This window comes from Salmo salar, chromosome ssa25 (genome assembly GCF_905237065.1).
Source record: "Salmo salar chromosome ssa25, Ssal_v3.1, whole genome shotgun sequence".
Lineage (NCBI taxonomy): Eukaryota > Metazoa > Chordata > Actinopteri > Salmoniformes > Salmonidae > Salmo > Salmo salar.
Genome location: NC_059466.1, coordinates 14,935,739 through 14,963,651, shown reverse-complemented (window position 1 = coordinate 14,963,651; position 27,913 = coordinate 14,935,739). Strand labels below are relative to the sequence as shown.

Sequence of the window (27,913 nt, the reverse complement as noted above, 5' to 3'; positions counted from 1 at the left end):
TTGCTTTCGTTGTAAAGCCTTTTTGAAATCGGACAGTGTGGTTAGATTAACGAGAGTCTTGTCTTTAAAATGGTGTAAAATAGTCATATGTTTGAGAAATTGAAGTAATAGCATTTCTAAGGTATTTGAATATCGCGCCACGGGATTACACTGGCTGTTGCGTAGGTGGGACGATTTCGTCCCGCCTAGCCCAGAGAGGTTAAGTACAAAATGTTTATTTCTCTCAAATGTTGTGCACAAATTAGTTTACATTCCTGTTAGCGAGCATTTCTCCTTTGCCAAGATAATCCATCTACCTGACAGGTGTGGCATATCAAGAAGCTGATTAAACAGCATGATCATTACACAGGTGCACCTCTAAAGTGTGCAGTTTTGTCACACAACACAATGCCACAGATGTCTCAAGTTTTGAGAGAGCGTGCAATTGGCATTCTGACTCCAGGAATGTCCACCAGAGCTGTTGCCAGAGAATTTAATGTTCATTTCTCTACCATAAGCCTCCTCCAACGTTGTTTTAGAGAATTTGGCAGTACGTTCAAAGGTCCTCACAACCGCAGACCACGTGTAACCATGTCAGCCCAGGACTTCCACATCCGGCTTCTTCAGCTGCGCGATCGTCTGATAACAGCCACTCGGACAGCTGATGAAACGATTGGTTTGCACGTCCAAAGAATTTCTGAACAAACTGTCAGAAACCATCTTAGGGAAGCTCGTCTGCGTGTTCATCGTCCTCACCAGGGTCTTGACCTGACTGCAGTTCAGCGTTGTAACCAACTTCAGTGGGCAAATGCTCACCTTCGATTGCCACTGGCACGCTGGAGTAGTGTGCTCTTCACGAAATAATCTCGCTTTCAACTGTACCGGGCAGATGGCAGACAACATTTTGTGAACAGAGTGCCCATTGTGGTGGTGCGGTTATGGTATGGGCAAGCATAAGTTACGGACAATGAGCGGAATTGCATTTTATCGATGGCAATCCGCTGCCATCACCTCTTGTTTCAGCATGATAATGCATAGTCTCATGTCGCAAGGATCTGTACACAATTCCTGGAAGCAGAAAATGTCCCAGTTCTTCCATAGCCTGCATACTCACCAGACATGTCACCCATTGAGCATGTTTTGGATGCTCTGGATCGTCGTGTACGACAGTGTGTTCCAGTTCCCACCAATATCCAGAAACTTCGCACAGCCATTGAAAAGGAGTGGTACAACATTCCACAGGACACAATCAACAGCCTGAGATGTGTCACGCTGCATGAGGCAAATGGTGGCCACACAAGATACTGACAGGTTTTCTAATTCACGGCTCTACCTTTTTTTTAAGGTATCTGTGACCAACAGATGCATATCTGCATTCCCAGTCATGTCAAATCCATAGATTAGGGCCTAATGAATTTATTTCAATTGACTGATTTCCTTATATGAACTGTAACTCAGTAAAATCTTTGAAATTGTTACGTTTATATTTTTGTTCAGTGGAATTATCCATGAAACATTACTTTTAAACAAATCATATTTTTGTCTACTAATGTATTTAGTACTTTTTTTACTACCAAGTAAACTAAGCCTATAGGCATTAACTCAAGTAAAATATTCATCTTTCCTGTTGAAAGATGTCTTTGAACATCAATCGACCTGGCGACAATTCCTCACTGAATATGTAAAACACTATAATTTGTGGATTGAGATCCCTTTTAATAAAGAGACTAAAGCAAAGATTTAAAATGAACATGATGATTAAGAGCAAATGTGCCAGGCATTTATATAGCAGGAATGCAAGATAATTAATAAAGATTCATGCTTTAGACCAAAATTTGAATTTTGAACAAAATGTGCCTGATGTGGGCAGCGTTTAATCACCTTACTGACAGGAGTAACTGCTTTCATTTAACCTTGACTGAAGATCATGAATTCTAACGCATTTAATTGGATACATCATTTAACAGAATGAACAGAGCAAATTTCCCCCAATTCAAAGGCTCTGATTGACAGACAGTGGCAGTAAGACCAGCTACAATTAAAGCTGATCTGTATTCACTGCCCTCGTCACCCAGCTCCATAAGTGATGTGACTCTGTTTGATCATCGCTGCAGAGAAACTTTGCTGAACTTCACCTTGTTTTGAAAGGGCTAGACGCTGAATGAAAGGGGAAGGGGGGGGGGCCTCAAGGGTGGAGACACACACAAGCCCCTTGGGTGCCAGCGATGCCTCCCACCTCTGGCCCAACAGCAGTTACCCTCCTGATTCCTGGCAGGGACATGACAGGACAAAAGACAAAACTGGAAGTCTCACACCATTATGTTTATTATCACCATCAGCAGCTTAATTGAAATGTTTCAAAATCAGGAAAATGACAATGCCATCTTTCCGAGACATTGGAAATAATGACTTTGTCTCATAGCCCTCTGCAGACAATTGCCCCAATGATGTGAAAACTGTTAAGTGGCATACAGTGAAATGTGTTGCAGACACTTAATTGTTTTCTTGCCTTTGACTCTAGAGAGAACAAATTTAATCTGTGAGCCAGACATTTCCTCAGCGATGAAGCCTAACCAGACAAAGCATGTTTGGTTAAGCAACCATGCTCCAGGGTTAAATTTCATATTTTGCAATTACAGGGTTTATTTTTTCGAACAAAAATGTAATGCATTATTTAAATGATCATAGCTTTGGGATGTTTCAGGGATCATGCTTCCAGGATGTTATATTAGGTAGCTTAAACTGTCAATATGTGAATCAGTGGCATATAGGCTACTGGCTAATGGATGCATAATCCTGTCAATTGAATTATTCATTTATTTTGACGTTTGTGTTGGAGAAAGACCCTTGTTATGGTGCTAAAGCCTCTCTTGTTGTTGCAGAATGTGGTACAAAACAGATGGACGTGTAACAGTGAATCTCTGAGTGAAAGTGAATGTTTAACTCACTGACTCATAGCTTCGAAACATGTACTACCTGATCTGATCAATGAGAGGTGTGTTGTTTTGGAGATAAGCAAGGTTACGACATGTTATGCGGACAACAAATCTCTCCCGCTTGTTCTTGGGAACAATCCTTGGATGTTGCAATAGACTAACTGGGGAATGTTGACACAGTGGTTAGGCCAGCTGGGTCAGATCAACACTGATATTAAGGAACAGAAGAAAAACATGTTAAAGGAAAAGCACATTTAGGGGATCAGATCCAGTCGAGTGTTGTTCATTCTGTTTCACCACAATAATACAAACCATCTGTGCTGATTTTAGGTGGTGAGAATGATTTTAAGATTATTGAGTGGCTTCTGGTGCTAATTATCTAAGAGCTCTTTTCTTTCTCTCATCTTTAGACTGACTACCTCAAATGTTTTCGCTGTTTCTTTTGTCGACTGATAGCTTTGTGGAGATATTGCTTGAGAGTTGGCGAACAACTACGACAGATCCATTATTTCAGCATGTGTGGTGAAACAGATGTTCACATGATGTTCTTCAAGGCGGCAGAAACTTTAGAAGCCTGTACTGTCTCTCCAGAAGTCTACAGACAGCCAATGCTTTATATTTGCTACTTTTACTACCGCACCTTATTTTCGAGTCTGACTCTTTCCTCATCCTCCAGTATTAGACCATATACCAAGTCAAGCGTCAGATCCAACACTAGTAAGACTTGTATGTCCAGCTGTTGTACTTAGCGGTCGATCTACAAGGTCACGCCCGGGTGAATTTGAAAGTCACCCAATATTGCTGCCCCGCCTCCACCCGTGTCCTCTCCGCTGTAAACCAGTATAGTCAACCACCATGGGTTAATAGAGACAGTAGATATTACAGGGCAAAGAAGCATGCAGATGCTTTCATGATTGATTGATATTGTCGGGTTTAAGACTATAAGACTATAATATTAAACAAATGGTCCATTGAATAGTAGGAGGTGCTATGGCAATGATTGAAATCCTTGCTGAGGGAAAAGGGACCGCTAGATGTCAATAAGATGTTTTAGAAACAGAAGAGTCAACCAAGAGAGCTCATGAGATACTTGACTTTGTGTGTCTTTCAGCTCTGCGCGTCCACAACGTTGAATAAACAGTGGTTCATACGTGATTCATTCATTAATGTACTGCTTTTTCTCGGTCAAGGCAAGAGGGCCTTTTGACGGGAATGTCTATGATGAAATGTTTTGAGGTGGGAACAAGGGTCCGCAATTTATTGATGTAGCGTCATCGTGACGGAACGTAGTTCACAAACATGCAGACTCCTCTGCCAATTATCAGTGTTTAACTTTTGAAAACATGGAAAATGACTTTTGATCCATTTTAACCTCCACAGAACAAACGTACAGTAAATTCCTCTGGATATCAATTCCAGACAGCATTTATGCTTAACTTCAGTCCCCAGACAAGTCCTGGAATTGTTTCTTAGCTTTTGTTTTTCGGGTCCTCACAGCACTGCGGATATAAAGGAGCTTTCACAATGGGATTTATTTGAGACATCATTATATCATTTCTGCAGTTTCATTTAAATGCTTCATTTAACTAGCTAGAGTAAAGAATGATTTGTTTTTCAGACATGTTTTCCAAATGTGAAGACATTGATCAAATGTAGTGACCTAACTCATAAATACCAAATGCCTCTGAGGTTCTGTATTTTGCATGTGTTTGTGATTTATTTAGAATGTGTTAGTGTATCTATTGCATTGTCTTGTATGTACAGTTGAAGTCGGAAGTTTACATACACTTAGGTTGGAGTCATTAAAACTCGTTTTTCAACCACTCCACACATTTCTTGTTAACAAACTATAGTTTTGGCAAGTCGGTTAGGACATCTACTTTGTGCATGACACAAGTAATTTTTCCAACAATTGTTTACAGACAGCTTCTGACCCACTGGGAATGTGATGAAAGAAATAAAAGCTGAAATAAATCATTCTCTCTACTATTATTCTGACATTTCACATTCTTAAAATAAAGTGCTGATCCTAACTGACCTAAAACAGGACATTTTTACTAGGATTAAATGTCAGGAATTGGGAAAAACTGAGTTTAAATGTATTTGGCTAAGGTGTATGTAAACTTCCGACTTCAAATGTATCTGATACTGCTGTCCATTTTGCCAGTGCTCTGGATTCATGACCAGCAATGAATTGTGTGTTGTAGGCTCTGGAGGAGACAGTTAATTAAGTAAATTAATGAAGCACGTGAGCACCACCAACTCACGGCGGTAAGCTCCTTTCGTAATGTATGATCTCAATTCAATCAATCCAATGTACCAGTTCTCATTTAAGGTAAGATTAGATTTACACATTACGGCCCAGTACTTCCCTACATCATAATTAGCCCCTCCCTCTGCTAGGGACATAGTGGCATGCTGGACTCCCCTCATCTCCCTATTGCTACTCACAAATTTAATGAGAACTTTCACAAGGCTGTGCACACTGACAATGTCATCACCCTCTCAGTCCCCAGCTCTAGGCCCTGCCTGTGTGAAGCCCTCACTAGTGGGACAGAGTGAGGGACAAAGAACCCAGACTAGTCCTCCTCCTCCTCAGCTCTCTTGTTCTCATCAAGTCCCTCCTAAATCAGTCTCTTGGGGCAATAAGCTACAGTAATGAAATGGTACTGTAAATTAAGCACTATGCTAGCTACAGTATGTACTTAGCCTACATGGATTGGCGACACATCTGTGAAAGTACTACTCTCGTTGACTAAAGACAAATGTATCTCTCAATTTCCTGTAGTTGCGGGTTAAATCATTACCACAGCCTCATTGATGCTTCTGTTTCTCCACCAACTCTGTGGAAGAGTCACTGAAAGTTGCAGCTGTGAAGATGAGGCAGTGTACAGAGTTGCCTGTATTGGAGCTCCCCCTTCAGGAACAGCGTATTGGGTATCTTCCGTCAGATGAGGTGATAAGATAGAAAACAAGCATTCAAAATCTGGTGATGGTGTGAGAAGCCATGCTATGTCTGTCCAAACTGCTCAAAATCAGGTATGTATGTATGGTTAATAGTGTGGAGCATGCAGCACTGACCACCAATGATCATTTGTGTTTGACTACGGTGGTGCATGTGTGATCACAGAGCAGTTAGGGTTGCTGTGGTGAGGAGAGGGTCAAAGGTGAATGTAGTAGAGGTAGTGCATTGAGTCATAGCCTAGCTATGGGAGATTAATAACCTTGCTACTCCTCAGAAATTCCCTTTCAGATGTATCACTTATAAACTCAGCAAAAAAAGAAACGTCCCTTTTTCAGGACCCTGTCTTTCAAAGATAATAATAACAGTGTTTAAACCCCATTGTAAAGGGTATAAACACTGTTTACCATGCTTGTTCAATGAACCATAAACAATTAATGAACATGCACCTGTGGAATGGTCATTAAGACACTAACAGCTTACAGACGGTAGGCAATTAAGGTCACAGTTATGAACACTTAGGACACTAAAGAGGCCTTTCTACTGACTCTGAAAAACACCAAAAGAAAGATGCCCAGGGTCCCTGCTCATCTGCGTGAACGTGCCTTAGGCATGCTGCAAGAAGGCATGAGGACTGCAGATGTGGCCAATTGCAATGTCCGTACTGTGAAACGCCTAAGATAGCGCTACAGGGAGGCAGTGCTACAGGGAGACCGGACGGACAGCTGATCGTCCTCGCAGTGGCAGACCACGTGCAACAACACCTGCACAGGATCGGTACATCCGAACATCACACCTGTGGGACAGATACAGGATGGCAACAACAACTGTTCAAGTTACACCAGGAACGCACAATCCCTCCATCAGTGCTCAGACTGTCCGCAATAGGCTGAGAGAGGCTGGACTGAGGGCTTGTAGGCCTGTTGTATGGCAGGTCCTCACCAGACATCACCGGCAACAACGTTGCCTACGGGCACAAACTCATCGTCGCTGGACTCAACAGGACTGGCAAAAAGTGCTCTTCACTGACGAGTCGTGGTTTTGTCTCACCAGGGGTGATGGTCAGATTCGCGTTTATCGTCGAAGGAATGAGCGTTACACCGAGGCCTGTACTCTGGAGCAGGATCGATTTTGAGGTGGAGGGTCCGTCATGGTCTGGGGCGGTGTGTCACAGCATCATCTGACTGAGCTTGTTGTCATTGCAGGCAATCTCAACGCTGTGCGTTACAGGGAAGACATCCTCCTCCCTCATGTGGTACCCTTCCTGCAGGCTCATCCTGACATGACCCTCCAGCATGACAATGCCACCAGCCATACTACTCGTTCTGTGTGTGATTTCCTGCAAGACAGGAATGTCAGTGTTCTGCCATGGCCAGGGAAGAGCCCAGATCTCAAGCCCATTGACCACGTCTGGGACCTGTTGGATCGGAGGGTGAGGGCTAGGGCCATTCCCCCCAAAAATGTCAGGGAACTTGCAGGTGCCTTGGTGGAAGAGTGGGGTAACATCTCACAGCAAGAACTGTCAAAATTTGGTGCAGTCCATGAGGAGGTGATGCACTGCACTACTTAATGCAGCTGGTGGCCACACCAGATACCGTCACATTTTATTTTGACCCCCCCTTTGTTCAGGGACACATTATTACACATTATTCCATTTCTGTTAGTCACATGTCTGTGGAACTTGTTCATTTTATGTCTCAGTTGTTGAATCTTATGTTCATACAAATATTTACACGTTAAGTTTGCTGAAAATAAACGCAGTTGACAGTGAGAGGACGTTTCATTTTTTGCTGAGTTTAGTAGAGGTAGTGCATTGAATCATAACCTAGCTATGGGAGATTAATAGCCTTGTTACTCCTCAGAAATTCCCTTTCAGATGTATCACTTATACCTGAAATATCCAAATAATCAGACAATTCGACTATTTATGATACTGAACATATGCTTTAAATGCTCCCCAACAAGTTAGCTTTAAGGAAGCATGCAAAAATAACAGAATTGACAAGTTCAGTTGCATGATGTGTTTTTCCCCCCTCTGTGAAGAATTCTGTATTTATAACGTAATTTTGTCACGCGTTCTTTGAAGGCGGCAGCGAGTGCACTTATGCCTTCCTTTGTTAGGGTGAGTTGGCAATTTCTTCAGAGATGGAGCAACTGCAGGCAGCCTTTTTTCTTGGATAATGTCCCTGACACCTGGACCAAACTGCTGTTTCCATTTGCTCCAGTCTGAAGTCGGTGGTAAGATACATGTCATAAGTCTCCTGCCACCAAGAGTCACTCGCTGCTGTTCCTCAACAGCAGCACACTCTCTCGCCAGTCTACAGGACACAGAGGTCTGGGGGAAAGGAATATTATCTAGAAACTTCTGTCCACCTGCACAAGAAATCACAGAGAAGAGAGTACTGAAGACATCTTAGTCCCCCTGAATGGCCTCTCCTGGCGTTCTTTTTGTGCTTGTGTGATCCGGGCCTTACAGTAGCTCCTAACATGGAACGACATGACAATCCAGTTATGTCGTTCCATGGCAGTGAGCTGAAAAGGGTGTTTATTGCGGAGGTCTGACAGATGGATTCTACATTGTAATTAATTTGTTGATTTTGACCTACAGATCCCATTGTGATCATGAATTGTGTGTTCCATTTATTCAGCTGTTATTCCTCTGGCTTCACAACAATCACTAGACACCTGCAGGACACTAGGAAAGTAAAAGCAATTTTGCAACCCTGCAGCCATAATGAAAATATCAATCAATTAAACTGGAGAAGAAAAAAAACCTGCATGAAAAATCCTATGTAATCTGAAAACCTGCATGATAATAGCTTTGCAGTTCAACCAGCACAATATCACTATCATTATTCATGTAACATGATTGTCATCATTACTACTCTAATTCCTCCAGCCCTGGCAGAAGAGGGCATTGTGGGGGCTGAGGGCCCATCTGTGTGCGGTCTTCAGATAAAGTGATGTAGTGCTGGGGGCTGGACAGACAGGACCAAGGAAGGGCTGTGGCTCTGTGTTGCTCAATGTGGCATGGCACTCAGGGCACTTCAACCCCCATTCCCTCCTTACAGGTACCCGACAGCCCGCCACCGTGCGCTACTCATTTACTGCTACACTGGTTTTCATAATTAGCGCCGCAAGGCCTCATTAAATCCGCTCTAATGAATAAATATTGTATTTCATAGCCTGATTACCAGATCAGCTCAATGCTTGCACGTCGTAAACAATTATTTCCCTAAATATTCATCACCTCAAAGTGGATGATCATTGGTATTTAATACCAGTATTTTCAAGTGCATCTTTATTATGCTAATAATAGATTTTTAAAGATTTGTTTCTGGGGGAGAAAAAGATGATCCAAAAAATATTGAAGTGTGATGTAAATGATGTAGGGAACAGAGATGACGACCTAAACACAGCATCACTGTATGGATTTGTGGAGAACAGCTGTTTAAAGCAGTAGAACTTGCTTCTTTCTTTGCACATCTCCAGATGTCTACTTTTAGAAACTGAGGATGCTATTCAGACCAAATCTGTGGCGTACCTTGATCAGTTTATTTTAAAGTCTCCAAGATTTTTCCAATGTCAATGCAAGCCATTTTCTACTGCATATGACTAGTAATATGACAGAAGGCAACGAACTACTACAAAACTTGCGACCAAATATGTATCCTTTTGTAAACCCAGCAGGACAAGTTTCCAACTGTTTTCCAAAAAGAGAACAAAGCAGTGCACTGTGAATTAAAGTAGCTACTCCTGTAATAAGTCTTCCGCCAAACACACTCAAGTGTTGACTGTAATTTCAAAAGGTAAGTGTCAGTGTTAATGAGAGCATGCTCACTGGAAATGGTGCAGGTCAAATGTAGTACATTATCAAAGGATTAATAGCAATGAACCACCAAAGATTCACCTCACATTTCCTGCGTGGTGCCACAATACTGAACAGAAAATACAGGCACCAACTTCCTTGCTACTTGAGTGACACCTGAGAACATTACTATTTGCACTGTAAAACATAGCTGGAAAATAAGAGAGAAAGAGCAGAGCGAGAAAGTGCTTTAATAGAATTGATTTACAGGTATGAGATTCCCATTAGACAGTGCTAATTGTTTCCACACCATTAGTGACAGTTATCTAATGAAGGATATAACCAGGCACTGCAGGATATCACACAGTCCCTCTCAGCCCCGGGGGGAGTCAACAGCTCACTGTGCCCTCTCCACCCCAGGGGCATGGTGGGACAACGACGGACTACTAAATAGTCAAGAGTAACCGTGACCATTTTAAAAAAAACTTTCCAACAGCTGAGACTAAAACAGCAGATAAGCCTTAATGAAGTTAAAACCAACTAACCTTTACACATTTGATATATTTGGTTTATTCAGAACTTGCAGGTTAAAAGCAAACGTAACTATAACCATTGAAGAAATTCATCATAACAGTATAAACAGTGAGGAAGACTCATATCAAATTACGTCATGTAATTGATGTTAAAACTTTATACATTTAAAACAATGTAAGAAAAAAAATAACACAGAATCAGGAGCAATAGAAGAATTCACTGTTTTGCATTACGGAATATAGAGATATTTAACATAACGCTGTCAGTCAGGTCCAGAATCAGGTGACGGCCTCCGTGGTTTACTGGCTCTCGTCCATTTCCTTTTTAAGGCTGCAGAGAGAGAAAGAGCCATGTTTGAGTTCCCAGCACAGTAGCAATCACAGTACTAATACGATTGAAGTGCTTCAGTAGAAAGAGCATTTACCTTTTTAAGTAGGCATGGACGTTGTCATAGCCGTGGTATTTAGCCAGGTAGACCAGGACTCCAGTGGCACAGCGACCCTCTCTGGCTCTACAGAAGCTGCAGTTACAGATCCCTCTGCATGTCGGACACTCCCACTCCTGCAACATACCAAGGCGAGTTCAACCAAGGCTGCACAACAGTCAAAGAATGAGTCACCGTTTCATGATGGCTTGGGAGTAGAACGGTGCAGTACTTACAGGATCCAGCAGGGCATCTCGGACCTCCTCTCCGTAGCGGTTACGGAGACATGGGCCACAGAACTGACCCCTCACCCCCACACACTCCGGGTTACGGCAGTTGGTCTTGGTGTCGATCGTCTTCTGGCGGCACTGGTGGCAAGTGGATCCCTAGGTCAAGAAATCAGAGGGGTGAATTTGCTGAACACGGCAGTACGAATGTGAAACCTTGCGTTTGAGAACCACTGTAGGAGAATGGGAACTTACAGTGAAGCTGTTGTACACCTTCTCCCGCACGTTGTTGGCGATAAGGTCCAGCTCCATCTGGGAGATGTCCTCCACAGGCCGCACCACATGAGGAATAGCTAGCACCCCGCTGTAGTTGCGCCGACGGGGCGCCTTCTATAAACACATTCACAAATATATCAACCAAACTTACAATTCCTGGAGTTCAGATTCACTATTGTTGAACAGCCAGATCAGGAAACATCAAAATATGACACTCATCTCACCAACCAAACAGGTGACGATGAGTGTCAACAAGGGTATGGGTGTGCCACTCACCGCCTGATCCACCTCCTCATAGTAGGGGCTCCTGCGCACCAGGTTGAACTTGTCCTCCTCTTCCTCTAGAGAGGGGCTGGGGGGGCCGTCCACCAGGGTGCGGGAACGAGTATGGGGCCGAGAGGTGCGTTCAGGGTTCCTTATACGGGTTCCTAAGGCTCCCAGAGACTGGCGGGGGGCACGGCGAGGCTAGAGAGGAAATTGAAACATACCCAATCAAATACAATAAAAAATATAAAAAAATACAGTAAAAAAAAACAACAAAAAACATGGCAGCTAGACATCAATAGTCAAATCTTCGGTTTTCTGATATGCGTTTTATAGTACAGCCTCATCCTCCATCTTGTCCCACTTACCGTATTCGTCATAGGCAGGGATGTTCTTCTGGGGAAGACAGGTATTTTGTTGAGTTCTGCCATCAGCTTTGCAAGCTAAACAAAATAATTGAAAAAGAAAAATGAGCACTCAAATGTCACTCAGCAGGCAACTGCCAGAATGACTCCTGTGAATGAGCCCGTCCTACCATTGCTTTGTTCTCCTTAATGTTAATCGCCCTCTTGTCCATGAAGCCTCCCTCCTTGGAGTCAGACTCTTTTTTGGGCTGTTTAGAGGGCTCTGCTGCAGTAGTCTTCTGGGTGGCCCTCCTGGTGGGGAACTTCATGGCCACCTTCAGAGTCCGGGACCGACGGCCCTTCCTCCGAGGCCCCACTGACTCCTCCGAGTCAGAGTCCACTCTCTGAAACACACATGAGCAACATTCTGAAAGGTTATGGTTTATAGTAGCCACCATTGTGTAATAAAATTAAGCTGGTAATATCAAGACCAAAAAAATGACAAATAATCACCATGGCACTCATTTCACTGCTGAAAGCATTCTCGAACCCAGTGAGAGACTCTTCCTCCGAGCTAGCCTCAAACACCTTGGCTCTCTCCGCCACCTTCTTAGCTTCTCTGAAGCTACTTTTCTGCACAAAGTGAAACCACAACCTTCAGTTGCATTAACAACAAACTCATTAAAATGAGTGAATATGGTAAAACATGAATTCTAGCTGGATGGAAACGTAACAATTCGGCTAACCGTGTTGGCAAAGCCACCATCCGAGCCAAAACTATCACAGCTGTCATCTGAGGAGGAAGAGGATGTCTCCATGGGCACGTTGCGGAAGCTCCGCAAACTCATCCTGATGGAAGGAGGCTGGGGAGCCTGCTGGAGCTGGAGAGACAAGCGGAAAAAGTTAGGAAAAACTGAATGGATAGAAGTTCAGACCATAGACAAACACAGTGAGTACTATTGGTTTTAGAAACTGCCTGCACACTGCTGCCCTCCTAGACAGGGAGAGAAGCAGCAATACCTATGGCGGTAGGGGTGTGACTGCAAGATTCATTCTGGACACCACAAGGTAAGTTAGCTAATGTGCAGCTATATCACGGCTAACACAAATGGATCTTACAAGGTCATTGAAGCTAGCTACAGTAGCCAAGTAAGATTCACTAACTTTGATTTAGGATACAACCAACATTTGAAAAGACAAAACTTGTCAGGATAAAATATGAATCTGAGTAGCCAAAAACGGTGGTGTAACTAGTTAGTAACCACTGAAATGGCTGATTAAAAACATACCTAGTTAACGTTACTTAATTTTTTTTTTTTTAACTGTCTAGATTCACACATGGTAGCTAGTTAGCTAAGCAGGATACTTGATTTGAAGCAAAGGCAAAGCAACGGTTGCATAGGCAGTCTGCAGCAACTTTTGCGGGAAATATGCAACAGCTTGACTAAAATGTGAGCAAGAAAATAGAAGAGTTGACGTTAGCTAGCCACAAGTTTACCACAGCAGATTTGTAGGTAGCTATCATTCTCTGCAGCTATCTAGAAGTACCCTGTAACTTTTTGATATAGTTATTCAAATAAATATGTAATTATACATTCCTTACCTTAGAGCGAGATGGAGTCATTTTGTTTTCTTGAAAGTTTTCTGCAAAGAAAGTCAACCAAAACTCGTGTAGACGTTTCTGCAGTCCTTTAATGAATGCAGAGAAAGACTTGCAGATGGGACTGAGAAACTTCCCGCGCCAGGAAAGTGTCCTAAAAGGTATATAAACTTTTTTTTTTAAATACGAGCTAAAATGAAAATGGAACACACAAATCTGCGACACAACAAATTAGAAAACATATCTTTTTTTAAATACTGCTGTGAGAAACATATTTTGTTTTACAAATATTTGAAAATATTCTGTCATATACTGATCCACCAACTTGTTACCTTTCAAGTACTACGACCTGGCGCGAAATCATAGCGTAGAACTGTGCATAAAGGGGCGGGTTTATAGAAAAACTCCCGCGTCCTTGGATAATGAGAGAATCGTATTGTCTTCATGTATGTTTATCTTTCTTTTTTTTTTTACTCTACATATAGTTAAAACCTATATAAAACATCTATTTTTAAGCATCAATACGTACATTAACTTTTCTATATTGTAATAAAAGGCACAATTATCGCTCATAAATAGAAATATTACAACAATGTAGTCAATACAATTTACAATAGCCTTATATAAAACAGTTCACATATACAACTACAAATGATATGTAGCCTTACATGTTAAACAGAAAAGATATTTGAGTGCACACAGTACAATTCAGAATTCAGCCCTAAGACTGAATTGTGTGCATTCCCTAAATCACAATTCTCCCTAGCTCAAATGCCTCCTAAAAAGATCCCTCAAGAGAGAACGTTTAAAAATGTATATTTTTGAAGTAGTGCGAAGGATAATGTTCAAAGTAAACCTGCTGTCCAGTCTATTCAGACATGTAAACAGTTTCAAACAGCGAATGATCCTCAGCTTCGACCACTACAGCCACCTCTACTCCCTCTCCTCGGTCTTCCTCTGACCTGTTTATTGTCCTGTCGCGGTAACCTTTTCTGGCGCTCCACTTTGATCCATCCCCCCTCACTGACTTTAGCCCCCTCTTGCTCTGTACTGGGGTTTTCCACCGCTGGTGATATTCCCGGTATCACCCTGGGGCGGTTCTGAGCTACTACACTGTAACTATGGGACCGAGGCCTCCCTGTTTGCTGTGAGGTTCTGCTAGACTTATTCTGTGTGAAGTTGCCCCTTGTATTGGACCATGCACCTCTGTTGTGGCCCCCTGTCAATGAGTTTTTAAAGTAGCTGCTGTGCCTGCGGTAACCTTGCACTGCCCCAGCACTGAGCGGGCGTTCACGCTCCAATGCGCTCTCTGAGGTGGTGCTGGAGGGGCTGCTGCCCTTTGACCCCAGGTAGAGGGGGGAGAGCATGGTGGACAGGCCGGTGGTGGGGGATGAGCTGCGGGAGCACCAGGGAGAGAGGGAGCTGCGGTTGGGAGACCTCCGCACTGCTGCAGCGTAGGAAGAGGCTTGGTCTCCATACGCAGACAGGAACTGAGACAGGGTGCAGGTCTCTGAGCCACCGGTGGGGGTCCGGGCACCATGCTGCTCTGCTGCTGACTGGTTCTTCAGCTGCCTCTGTCTCAGGTTGTACATCCATCTGGGATCCACATCTGGAACAAGAAAGAACATCCACTGGAACATTTGTTCATTCTGTATTTAAGGCAGCTTTAAAAATGGGCCACGCTTTGGATGCAATGAAATCTGCATCCAAAGCACCATAGAAAGGAAAGTTGACCTTTTGAATCTGATCTGCTTCTGGGGTTCCCTTCTATGTTCAACTGGGTTGTTTCTATCAGCAGCTCCACAGTCTTGATCTCATCTCGTCCACCGATGGGGTTCCACATCACTGCATGGCTATATCTCGTAGACCTTGGTGATCTCACATCATTCTAGTGGCAAGTGTAGGGACACAACAATCACTGTAGGCGATTTTAAACATCAGATCACATTTACACGTCAAATTAAATTCACAATGCATTTCATTTTTTAAGACGTACCATACAGTACACTGTGAACCTACATTTTACTGTAGAATTGTATTATTGGTAATGACTAGCCTAAAGGTGGTGTAGTGTAGGCCTATGTAGTGCAATGGTTAGGTCATTGTAGGACTGTCTCCCTATAGGATATGTTTTGAATGACTAACCTCATAATTAACAATGCAGTCAACAACCTGATTGTCCCGTAGTCCAACTACCCATTTGTCCATCACAAATGGGGGCTGCAAGGAAATAGTTTGATAAATGGTAATTAATCATCATGCATAAGTTAGCTAGCACTGTGCATCTTCAACACTGCAATGACATCAATTCAAGGAATAATTACATTTATCTGGAAATACAATGAGGGATTTTAAATGTCATAACATTTAGCAAAAGGGTACGCTCCTTCAATGGTCATAAAAACCCATCAACAAAGAAATGTAAAGGACAAGTGACTGTTGATTTTAAGTCCGGATGCCCTTTCAGCACATGGCATGGCGTAATGCTTATGATCACACCTTGGTCATCTTCAGGACATCCACATCTTGTCTGTTGGCATCAAAGGTCACATCCTTGATGTACGTTATTGCAACTTCATCTCCGTCAAGTTCCATGTACATTTTCCATTTGCAGTCCTAAAAGAGAGAGATTGTAGGTCTTACAGTATATTTATTTATCCCTGGCTGGCTCCAAACTATGTTGCTTTCCGCAAAAAAAAACATAAAATACAACTGCTGTCAGTTGAGAACCTAACTTCATTTTTTCCTAAACCAACAGCACAGCCTAGAGGTAGTTCCTTAGAATTGAACATTTCTGTAATGTGAATGTATATGAAATTCTGATCAAATTTGACAGCAGCACAAGTTATGTTGTACTTTTAGATTTGAATTCTGCTTTCACCTAGTATACAGTGTGAGTTGCGTTCAATTAAGACAAATGTTTGAAGATTGAGTGCTTTCCCACACACTTTTTTTGATGTGCTCTCAGAATCACAGAGGATAGCATGTCTCTTGAATTATCATAGCATGAAGGATGACATATCAAGTGGTCAAACATGAATAATAATAATGAGAATATTAACAACCTATGCTTGCAAAGACATTTATTTTGCTTCAGGGGTAAACATAAGTTGCTATGGTGAATACCTAGTACTATTTCCTGCAGTGGATATGGTTTGCAGAATCTTGATACATGGTGCTATTTTTTGTGAAAAAATATAGAGTGTAATGCTAATGTTATTCCAGTTAGCTGAAAATAAACTCAGTATTTCAATATTTTCTGCTCAATGGACATAGGGATCAAATCCTCACTAGGAAATACAAATCTGAGCAAACCCCAACGCCATACTCCTTCTGAATATTGCATGCTGACAAAGCAGTAATGATTTTGCCATCCCCAAAAGCCAGCCACGAAGCCACAGGTCACTGCTTAACCACACAGGGTTCACGGTGTGGACCAATCTATTGTGTGGAGGATCACAGAAGAAGACATCAAAGAAGTGCCACTAACACACTCGTCTGAGGAGCCTCAGCCCACTCCTGCACCGTCCCCAGGGACTGGCCGGGGCTCAAAGGGGGAGCAAGTGTGAGGAAGGCTCTGGCTCCGAGACACACCAGGCAGCGGCCCTATGTCGGCCCTGGCCAGTCGCACCAGGGCCCCCAGGTCCACGTTGGTCTAATCACTCCAGCAGAAACAATGTCTGATAATGATGCCCAAGACCGGAGTGCGTCTGCTCTAATGACAACTCATACATAATTCAGCACCTTTCTCTTGGCTGCGCGGTGATATCCTCATTAGTAGGGGACCCTCAGTGGTTGTCAGATGGTGGCCGCACAATCGCAGGCCCTCATTTTGTCTTTGAGAAGTGCAGCTGCTACCATGACACCGCCAGCAAAGAGAGGCGGGGAAAAAAGCAGTGCGGGTTTGTTTTATTTAGTGCAAAAAAACCTTCCAGTTTGTAAAAACAAGGCTGACACAGAACCTGACACCAGGCAGGGGAAAATAATTAGCTCTCATTTTCTCAGCCTCCTGTTTCCTTCTCCCTGCTGTGTTTTCTACCCACTAAAGCACCACATGTCAGAAGAAATGGGAGGCAATTAGCAGGCTCGTTTCAGCCCCGCCGAACTCACTGAAAGGGGACTATTTATGATGGGACAATGAACAGCTGAAAGATTAAATAACATTTGCCTTTTAAAAAGAAAATGACTTCTGGCTAAATGGGCTATTTTTTTATGAAATTCAAAAAGCAAGTGGAGAAGCAGCCTCTCTCCAGCGTTTGAGACCCTAACAAAGGACGTTGAGCAAGTGGGGGTGGATGGGATGCATGGCTTTATATGAAATATTTATTCATCTGTTTCTCTTGTAAGGATATGTCTTGAAGGCAAAGCAAGCTCAGTGAAACAGTGGTCAGTGTTTGCTTGAGTTTGATGGGGAACATATGGGCATCTTTACCTAGAGAAACAGCATCTTGAAGATGAGCATTTCCATCTTGATATACCAGTTTCAATCTTATCTGACAACAAGTTAGCTATTACTATATGCATTTGAACCAAACTGAGACTAAATTATTTTACAGATACATTTGAAAATGCAGGGACAAAATATCAACAAAAAAAGTACCAAGACATCTTGGTTATTTGTCATAGAATATTTTCAGTGTCCATTGAAAACCTACTGAGTGACCTGTTCCAGCTTTCCAGTGGTGCCCAAACACCAGCTCCAGATTAACGATCTTCCTCCTCTCCTCCTCCTCCTCCTCCTCTACCCACTCATCCTGTGGAACAGAGATTTCCAGACTGAACATATTGTAACAGTAAACAATGCCAACCATTTCATAACATTAAAGATAAAGGACATACAGTACCTTCATTAGTGGAGGGAAGTGGAAGAGCCCAATGTAGTCATTGGTTAGCTTCTCAATTTCACTCTGTTGGAGAAAGCATGTTATACATATAATTTTAATAATTATACCATATGGACACATTGTGAAATGGCTGGCTATTTCATGCTAGTTTCAAAAGTAATATGGTACCTTGAGGTGCATGATGTGACCTTTGGACCTGACCCCCAGGTCTCGCATGTCTGTTTCCGTGAGCAGCAGCAGCCTCTTGCCAGTGATGTGGTTTTCCTTAAACAGGTCACCATACAGCTGCATGCCATATGCCCCCTCTTCTGAGAACATGGAAAACAAAAATGCAAATTAAAACACACACACACCAAAATGATGGGTTTATTCATTTGAACATAACTACAGTATAAGAAATCTATATGGTGACTTTGAACATACCAGCCCCAAATATCTGCTGCATCCAAAAGTACTGTGGGGATGGAATTGGAAAAGCATTATTATTCATAATCAATGGAGGCATAATGGTTATTAATGGTTAATTAAACAAAATAAGTAATCGATTGATTGTGTTGATACTGACCACATGTTCCTCTGTCCAGGAATGAATATGAAGGTTGGGAAGGAGCTGCGTGAAAAAGACAGAACTGAATTAGTAGTAGGGAATACTGCTTTAATGGTCACGTAATCCAAATGGGCACAGCTCAAAGAAAGAAATGCTGCCTATTCTTTATGTTTGGACTCTTAACACAGATTTTGCATTTAGCATTCATGTGTGTAAGTAAATAATTATGAACATCAGTGCATTACATACAGTATACATTACATATAGGCTTACTTCAGCCACGCTCAAGGTCCTAAACAACATCATAACCGCCATCGATAAGAGACATTACTGTGCAGCCGTATTCATCGACCTGGCCAGGGCTTTCGACTCTGTCAATCACCACATTCTTATTGGCAGACTCGACAGCCTTGGTTTCTCCAATGATTGCCTCGCCTGGTTTACCAACTACTTCTCTGATAGAGTTCAGTGTGTCAAATCGGAGGGCCTGTTGTCCGGACCTCTGGCAGTCTCTATGGGTGTGCCACAGGGTTCAATTCTCGGGTCGACTCTCTGTATACATCAATGATGTTGCTCTTGCTGCTGGTGATTCTCTGATCCACCTCTACACAGACGACACCATTCTGTATACTTCTGGCCCCTCTTTGGACACTGTGTTAACTAACCTCCAGACGAGCTTCAATGCCATACAACTCTCCTTCCGTGGCCTCCAACTGCTCTTAAAAGCAGGTAAAACGAAATGCATGCTATTCAATCGATCACTGCCCGCCTGTCCAGCATCACTAATCTGGACGGCTCTGACTTAGAATACGTGGACAACTACAAATACCTGGGTGTCTGGTTAGACTGTAAACTCTCCTTCCAGACTCACATTAAGCATCTCCAATCCAACATTCAATCTAGAATTAGCTTCCTATATCGCAACAAAGCATCCTTCACTCATGCTGCCAAACACACCCTCGTAAAACTGACCATCCTACCGATCCTCGACTTCGGTGATGTCATCTATAAAATAGCCTCCAACACTCTACTCAACAAACTGGATGCAGTCTATCACAGTGCCATCCGTTTTGTCACCAAAGCCCCATACACTACCCACCATTGCGACCTGTACGCTCTCGTTGGTTGGCCCTCGCTTCATACTCGTCGCCAAACCCACTGGCTACAGGTTATCTACAAGTCTCTGCTAGGTAAAGCCCCGCCTTATCTCAGCTCACTGGTCACCATAGCAGCACCCACTCGTAGCATGCGCTCCAGCAGGTATATCTCACTGGTCACCCCCAAAGCCAATTCCTCCTTTGGCCGCCTTTCCTTCCAGTTCTCTGCTGCCAATGACTGGAACGAACTGCAAAAATATCTGAAGCTGGAGACTCATATCTCCATCACTAGCTTTAAGCACCAACTGTCAGAGCAGCTGATAACTGCACCAGTACATAGCCCATCTGTAAAGAGCCCATCTATCTACCTACGTCATCCCCATACTGTATTTATTTATCCTGCTCCTTTGCACCCCAGTATCTCTAATTGCACATTCATCTTCTGCACATCTACCATTCCAGTGTTTAATTGCTATATTGTAATTACTTCGCCACCATGGCCTATTTATTGCCTTAACTTACCTCATTTGCACTCACTGTATATAGACTTTTTGTTTTATTTTGTTCTACTGTATTATTGACTATATGTTTTGTTTATTCCATGTGTAACTCTGTTGTCGTATGTGTCGAATTGCTATGCTTTATCTTGGCCAGGTCGCAGTTGCAAATGAGAACTTGTTCTCAACTAGCCTACCTGGTTAAATAAAGGTGAAATTAAAAATAAATTAAACTTCATTCCAAGACACGTTTACCATGTCTTATAGCAATGGTTTTTGCAGCTATTGTTCTGCAATCAAGATTACTGGGTCCTTAATGTCTATATCAAACTAAAATGTGTCCAATGCCCATCTGACTGGTCTTTCATGATGCATTTTAATGATAAATCATTTACTGTTCATTAAGTTTAAACAGGCAGAAAATAGCCAGACAAAATACACATTTTATCATTATGATCATGAGGCTGCTATGTGGTGGCAGAAACGATGCACCGGGAGAATTGACGGGAAGATGACTAAATTAATGACTAATCAGAGCATTCTCTATTTGCTTCCCACGGAATCGTATAACAGCCCAGAGCCTGAGATGAATGGCAATCTCAACAGATCGCATTCAAAGAGGGCCGTTTTAGAATTAGCGCGATACACTTCTTTGCAGCCTCCTTCTAAAGTCGCTCACCCCCAGCTGCATTTTTCGTCTACTCCAGTGGTATGGTTCGGAAGTAATCACATAAAAAAACACCACCACCCCTACTGCCACACTTCCATGACAGATTTTGCCTAATTAAAGTGACATAATATCGCGATTACAGGAGCCATATTGTATTTCACAAATGACTTCAAATCGTTTAATAAAATCCTAAGCATACTGTTGACAAACGGAAACAGATCTTAATTGATGACAGGAGGGGAAGGATGGGGGGGGGGGGGGGCATCAGTAGAAATTGCTCAGCCTTTGGGATTCCTTTGGCAGGGAAGAGGAGTTCAGTAGTTCACACAACTCTGCCCCCATGTGGAATGGGAGTATACTGTAGTAAGTTGATTACACTATAGAGGCGGACAAGCATTGGAAACCTGTTGGCTAGTGGCTACACCACAAATTCAACACGACTTTGTCAATCCCCGCAGGGGCAATTAAGCAGGCATTGTCTGTAAGTGTAACATATACAATTCAAATTGATGTTCTGCGCCAAGTATGAGTGGTGCCCAGTTAGCTAATGATAGAAATCCCACCATTGACAATATTTTTTTTTTAAGCCTTGAAGACTACAGTGAACATGGGTCTAATGCAAATCAATTAATGTAATATGACTGATTTCAGGTCTTACATGTTAAAACATAGTTATTCCAGACCTCATCTGAAGTTATATTTCTAACACCAGTCACATTTTGTTCATTTTCTCCCAGCACAAAATGTGTATCTTATTTTCTTGGCCACATTTGGAATTTTGTGGCTAACAAACCTTTGTTGTGACGTTATTGTAACGTTAATGAATTAGTTGTTAGATACAAGGTTAAAAAAAAACGGGGAAAACCAAGAGGAAAATGTGAGAAGACAAAAAGGTTGAGGATGATAGAGTGGGAGAATGGCGTCCCTTAAGAGAGCAAGAATGAGATGAATGTTAGGAGAAGTACAATATTACCATAACGAGACATATACATCAACGGAGGAGGAATGGAGGGAAAAAGAGAGGCAGAGGAGGTCGAAGAGAGAGACGGAGGAAGAGGGTGAGCTTGAGTCGGGTAAACATTTTGGAAAAAAGGGAGATGGTTTTTTCGAAGAATGGCAGAAAGTGTAAGCAGTGTGAGACCTACGCCAGATTGAAGACAGGAGGAGAAATGGAAGTGAGTGAGTGCGAATTATCGGAGGTGGCAGGTGTGGTGAAGTCCTGGGAGCCTGAGGCTTGCCCTGATGGTCAGGATAAAGACGAGTCTGTGACTGTAGGAGTGACATTTTTGGAGGAAGTGGACCCCTGCCTTTTGGCTGATCCATTAGTGGTTTCAGTGTGTGAAAAAAAAAAGAGTTGGGTGCTGTGGAATCGGTGAAGGTAACCCAAAGTGGTCTTGTGATAATTGTTTGTGTTTCTGCTGGTCAGAGGGAGCAAGGGCTTCGCACCAAACAAATGGGGACAAGAGATGTGACTAGAATTGCTCTCAAGAAAAGGGCGCCATTGAAAGGAGTGATTACTGGGGTAGCGGTAAATGTGAAGGTTGACCAACTGAAGGGGAAGATTCCCGGTGTTTGTGATGCTCGTTGTTTGGTGTGACGCGGACAGGGTGGCGTGAGTGGTGAAACAAAAGAGCCATTGGCTGTTCTTTAGAGTTTTGATGTTGAGTCTCTGCCCGACAAAGTGATGTTAGGATATTTCAGTTCTCGTAAAAGCTTATGTTGTTACAGGTGTCAAGCTTATGGGCATGTGGCAGCAGTGTGTAGGAGGGAGTGTCCTAGGTGTGAGAAGTGTGCAGAAGGGCATGAGACAAAGGAATGTGTAGCATTGGGGAAAGAAGTGTTGATTGTAGGGGTGCTTATGGGGCTGGGGATATCAGAAATGTCCGGTGCAAGACAGGCAGATTGAGGTTACCAGGGTCAGAGTAGAGCAGAGGGTGTCGTATGCTGAGGCAGTGAAGAAAGTTGAGGAAGATGGGTCAAGGGGGAGGGATCCTGAGAGGATTCGTGTGAGTAGTAGATCTGTATCAGTACAGAGGGATAGGCCAAAATATGATATAAGCTTCAGTAAGAGTAAGAGTTACCGGGTTAAAGGATTTGTTGAGCGGTGGTGTACCGTCCTTTCAGGCTGTTGGCCTGAGGTAGGACTAGAAAAGTTTAAATAGTGGAGTAGGGTGGTTGGTTTTTAATGAGTGTAGGGTTAGATGGTAGGGTATTTTAAATGTATTTGACTTTTTCCAAGCAAAGTATAAGGGAGTTATACTCCAGTCTAGTTGGTGGCGGTAATGCAACATTTATTGGATGCCAACCGCCGTTAAACCTCACCGAAGAAGAAGGAAATGTAAGAAAACAGGGAGAGTAAAGAACCAAAGCAGGAAGTTTAATGAGAAAATGTTTATTGAAAAACAAGGAACAGTAGAGGTTGCAGCAAAATATGTTCATATCAAAAAGCAGTCGGTCTAATAGAGTTATGGTACACCATTAAAGAGACACTATCGGAATAATCCAAGGAATTGGACTAATCCAAGGTGCTGAAGTTTGCATCGATCATATCGCAACTCTGGGTATTGGATGTCTTAAATACCTTACAAAGTGGTTGACTTTCACATCAGGAAGTGTATCGGTTGGTTATTGTCTATGTCAATGGATGGGCTTCGGCGTGACTAGGTTTAATAACTACACAACAGAATACAAAAACAGTAGAAATAGGTGAAACCTGCAGGACCAGAGTCAGACAGAAATATCCTCCATATTGGATATGTTTAGAAGAGATGAGGTCCCATATGACCATAAATAGCAGAATTTACAGGGCATTTGGTGATGGCAGTTGTTAGGTGAGCTTCAATAGGCTCACTTTGGGGGTCGTTAAACACACTTTGGTCTGTAGTCAAAACTGTTGGTGCAGATGCAAACATGTTTAGCTGATAGATAATCATTAGCTTAGAGTAGCCATCTAAAGAGTATTTCATATCATCTCTCCAAAGAAATACTGTTATTACTTCCTAAATCATTGAATGAAAGGCCAACCTACCACTGAATAACAGAGTTAGTGGAATAAAGGTACTTAATAGTTGCCTTTTGTCTATGAGAACTTACCCCTGTCAAGGTGTTGTAGTCTAAGGTCTATGGTACTCCCCACAAACATCCTGATTATATGCATCTATAACATGCAGCTGTCAACCAGCACACGAAGCGAGACGACAAACACCTGTAGTGCACTTTACACCAATAAGCCATGGTATGCGGGCCTGAAATCCAAATATTCCAAACACTGTATATACAGAAAAAGGGCATAGGAAGTCTGTAGTTTAACATGGCTATCAGGGAACCTTTTCAGGGTCAGCTGAGGGACACGACATGTACTTTCTCGTCCTGGTGAGAGACTCAATCAGAGCAACTGCACTCCACCACATTCAGAACAAATTGGCCAATCTTAATGTCAGCAAAATGTCATAAAAGCTTTGACTCCTCAATGCAAGTTGCTCACATGACTCTCTCTTTACAGCACGGCACTATACATCCAGTACATTAGGCATTAATGACATCCATGTGAGCCATGTAGAAGGAAGGTTTCCAATACATTGTGTTCATACGGCGAGAAGAACATCTCTGTGCTACAACAAGTATTGTATCTTTGGATATGCTTTATTGTTTTTCAAAAGAAAATGGATTGTTCCAACAACAACAAAAAACAGTCAAGGAATAAAAAGCTATTAGTAATGAATGATCTAATGTACGAAGACAGCGTCCATAACACCAGCCATGTGAAAAGGAATATGCATGGGAGCTTGCTGCGAGACCACAGTTTAGACACAGGCCAAAGTGATTGATTGACAGATGTTACGGATGCTACCAATCGGGTTGCTCTAATCACTGTCGTCTGAAATCCCCAAGGCCATGTTGATTTTGCGGCCCTCTCTGACACTGCTGGACTTGGAAGAGTTCTGCTTGGCCTGCATGTTGACCTGCATGCCAGAGTGCAGGACGGGGCCCCCCATGTCCAAGGCAAACATGTCCCCAAAGACCTTCATCATGGCCTGCAGACTCATCCCCTCCACCTCCCCGTTACTTGAGGATGTGATCTGACACGTCGTCTCCGAACTGTTCGACTCCTCCGTCTTAGACTCATAGAACGACTCAATGCTAATCTGAGCCGCCACGGGTAGGAACAGCAGAGAGGGAAAGATGGGGGAGAGAGGATAGGAAGGGAAGAAGAGGGAGGAAAAGAGGACGGGAAAGAAAAGGAGGGAAGGAAATCAGTCTTAGACCACACACACTGTACACCAAGACCAATGATTAAATGTGATTTGTTTTTATACCCATTATAAAAAGGGGACTGTCAAACACTAGAAGAGTAGAGTTGAGAGATAGAGTAAATTGGATTACCAGAGAAGGTTGGACTGAAACGATTGGAGTCTACAGGACAGATTAAGGTAGGAGAAAGGGAGAAAGCTACCATGGTAACATCTCTCAGGATGACCGTACTGATTCTTACCCAATATATCAGCGCATGCATCAATTTAAACTAATGTCAAATTGATACCAAGGCAAAGCACTGTAAGACATTCCCAATGCATGGCTGTAGAATGCAATTATACAATGGACAAAACAAAGCATTAGTGCTACAATGTGGAAGTGCGGAAAACAAATCCAACCAATACATCCAACAAGAAAGGTAATGTTTAGGTTAAATGTGTTGCATGCCAAAGCAATAACAGAAACAGGAGGCCAAGGCCTAGTGGGGTGTCCCTTTGAAAGCTTCACATAGAAAGGCTAGTATAGGCAAATACACACAAGCTGCGAAGACTCCTATATCAGCGTGACAACATTGGCATTACCAACGTTACAATCACACTGACCTCTAATTATAACTGATGGCCAATGGGAGCTCAGTGACATGGTCCCACACAGAGTAGCACGATGAGCTAATACCTCTACTCAACACAACAGCCCATAGGTGAGACTCAGTAAGCCTAGCCAGAGCCTTGTTTTTATATTTTCCCTTCATTCCAGACAGACCTCGGTCTCTTTGCTTCCCCTTGTGACAATGTGGACAAGAACACATGGACCAACACAGTGAAGGTGATGCTAAGCTGGGGCGCTGTTCATGTTCAGGGACTAGACAGTGTGTGGGGGTTGTGCTGAGGGTGTGGGTGGTGTGGGGTGCAGTGGGCTCCTGAGGAACTTACCGGGGTGTTGGACTGCTCGATGAGCTTGCGCTCCCACATCTTCAGGCGACGTTCTCTCTCCTTCAGTTCCTGCTCTTTGGTGCTCAGATCCCTCTCCAACTTCTTCAGTCTCTCGAGTGTGGCTTCGATCTCACAGCTACAGCACAGACAACATAGGGATGCGTTTCAAGTGGCGTCAGTTTAGTTAAACCTAGGGTATGGAAAAGTGAGGTGGGGTGTGCGAAGTTGAAGCTCATTTGCTGCATTTCTACAGAATTTAAAAATCTGTCAAATGCTATTTGGAGAACAGCAAAAACAAAATGACCCCAGCAATTAATTATTATCCGCAATATTAGGTTTAAAGGTTTGTGGAACGGCGTGTACAATGTCAACCACTACTCAACTCATCATTAATTGACAAATTTACTTGTGGAACGGCGCATACAGTGCAACATATAATAGATGCATAATACACGCTATCAAGTCACAACCAGGCCGACTTCAAATGCAGACATCAACGTGAAAGTAACTAGTGCATAAAACAGCTGATCGCGGATGCAAACTATGCCAGATAAATCCTACACACGCATTGAAATTAAAGGCATAGGTCTTCATCAAATGACTTACAATCGACAAGGACGCATGAAGACAAACAAACTCGTTCAAAGAATGACAAAATACAAAAGGAAAATCTACAGCTAAGGCCCCTTTACATGTCACCGTGTCAAATCTATGCGTTTCGTGTAGTCACATTTTCTTCTGATTGCCTCGTAATGTGTGCGCCCAAGCTAGTTTTTGCATTTGCCTGTCTGCATTATTCGCCAGGGAAGGGAAATATTATGTGACTATTGAAGCATTGTATCAACAAGGCTGCTCAGAGAATTTTGAAAACGTTTTGTGTCAACAAGGCGGCTCCGAAATATTAATACAGCAACATAGAAGCCAACGAGGGGGCGGCCTCGAGGGGGCGGCCTGCGAAAAAGTTTCCCCGGGCCATTTTTGTCTCCTGATATCATTGTGTTGCTAACAAAGCAGTTGCGATATCTGACTGCTCATTCTGTCAACAAAAAAACAGCCCTACAGCTACACTATAGCCAGTACTTGACGTGGACTGAAATAGGTGCCGGAACTGTATAGGAGCTCCACAATATTTTTGCGCTAATATTCTATAAGACGTGTAGGACCTCTAGCAGTAGAAACATAGGTGCTGGTACTCAGCTCCTGCCCAAGTCAAGCACTGACTATAGCTAATTAACTTAGCAATATTTAATGACGTTTTGCAAGCAAGATTGATCTGTTAGAATATCTCATTTTAATTCAGGAAGATGGACAAACTAGACTTGAGAGGTGGAAATGCATTATATCAGAGACAGGTAGGGATTATGGATGCAGGCTGAAGATGATGGTGATGAAGTAGGCCTAAGTAATCTTTCATGATTTGCATTATCTGAATATTAGCATTCTGTCACTTCCTAAAAATGCACATTTGTTGTTGCCTATAATTGTTATTGTCTTCGAAGGCAAAAACAGGACATGTATTTTGGGCAAATGCTCTAAATAGCAAGTTGTTCAATTGTATCTATTTTCATGTATTTTCATACATGAAAGCAAAATTGCACTAGCCTACTGGGCAAATGAATGAAAATATCAATTAGGCCTAGAGCTATCACTACCTATATTTTAATATCAATAATATACACTGAACGAAAATATAAAACACAACGTGTAAAGTGTTGGTC

The 27,913-nt window shown here is 42.7% G+C and overlaps 2 protein-coding genes across 6 annotated transcripts in view; both read right to left on the bottom strand.

Annotated features, from left to right (window-relative positions):
- Nucleotides 1–9,918: 9,918 nt before the first annotated feature.
- LOC106586236 (cell division cycle-associated protein 7) lies at nucleotides 9,919–13,663 on the bottom strand. The gene is made up of 10 exons (XM_014173288.2): nucleotides 13,358–13,663; nucleotides 12,501–12,635; nucleotides 12,268–12,387; nucleotides 11,946–12,158; nucleotides 11,779–11,853; nucleotides 11,423–11,611; nucleotides 11,126–11,260; nucleotides 10,880–11,029; nucleotides 10,644–10,780; nucleotides 9,919–10,549 (listed from the first exon to the last, which is right to left on the bottom strand). Exons 1-10 carry the CDS (start codon nucleotides 13,376–13,378, stop codon nucleotides 10,519–10,521), a joined length of 1,206 nt encoding a protein of 401 aa, XP_014028763.2. The 5' UTR covers nucleotides 13,379–13,663; the 3' UTR covers nucleotides 9,919–10,518.
- Nucleotides 13,429–27,913, bottom strand: part of LOC106586235 (mitogen-activated protein kinase kinase kinase 20) — a 47,979-nt gene continuing 33,494 nt past the window's right edge. Inside the window, exons 11-21 of one of the 5 annotated variants that reach the window (XR_006762012.1) lie at nucleotides 26,196–26,331; nucleotides 18,764–18,808; nucleotides 18,622–18,652; nucleotides 18,367–18,506; nucleotides 18,199–18,261; nucleotides 18,010–18,108; nucleotides 15,854–15,970; nucleotides 15,500–15,574; nucleotides 15,089–15,242; nucleotides 13,687–14,963; nucleotides 13,429–13,508 (exon numbers count right to left, since the gene is read on the bottom strand). Coding sequence is in view for 3 of the 5 variants with exons in the window: in XM_045707772.1 (XP_045563728.1) it covers nucleotides 13,446–13,508; nucleotides 14,317–14,963; nucleotides 15,089–15,242; nucleotides 15,500–15,574; nucleotides 15,854–15,970; nucleotides 18,010–18,108; nucleotides 18,199–18,261; nucleotides 18,367–18,506; nucleotides 18,622–18,652; nucleotides 18,764–18,808; nucleotides 26,196–26,331 (1,570 nt within the window). In the remaining 2 variants the exon portion in view is untranslated. Of the gene's footprint in view, nucleotides 13,509–13,686; nucleotides 14,964–15,088; nucleotides 15,243–15,499; nucleotides 15,575–15,853; nucleotides 15,971–18,009; nucleotides 18,109–18,198; nucleotides 18,262–18,366; nucleotides 18,507–18,621; nucleotides 18,653–18,763; nucleotides 18,809–24,630; nucleotides 25,155–26,195; nucleotides 26,332–27,913 lie in introns of those variants that run through there. The other 4 variants (XR_006762013.1, XM_045707774.1, XM_045707772.1 and 1 more) reach the window with 4 other exon arrangements.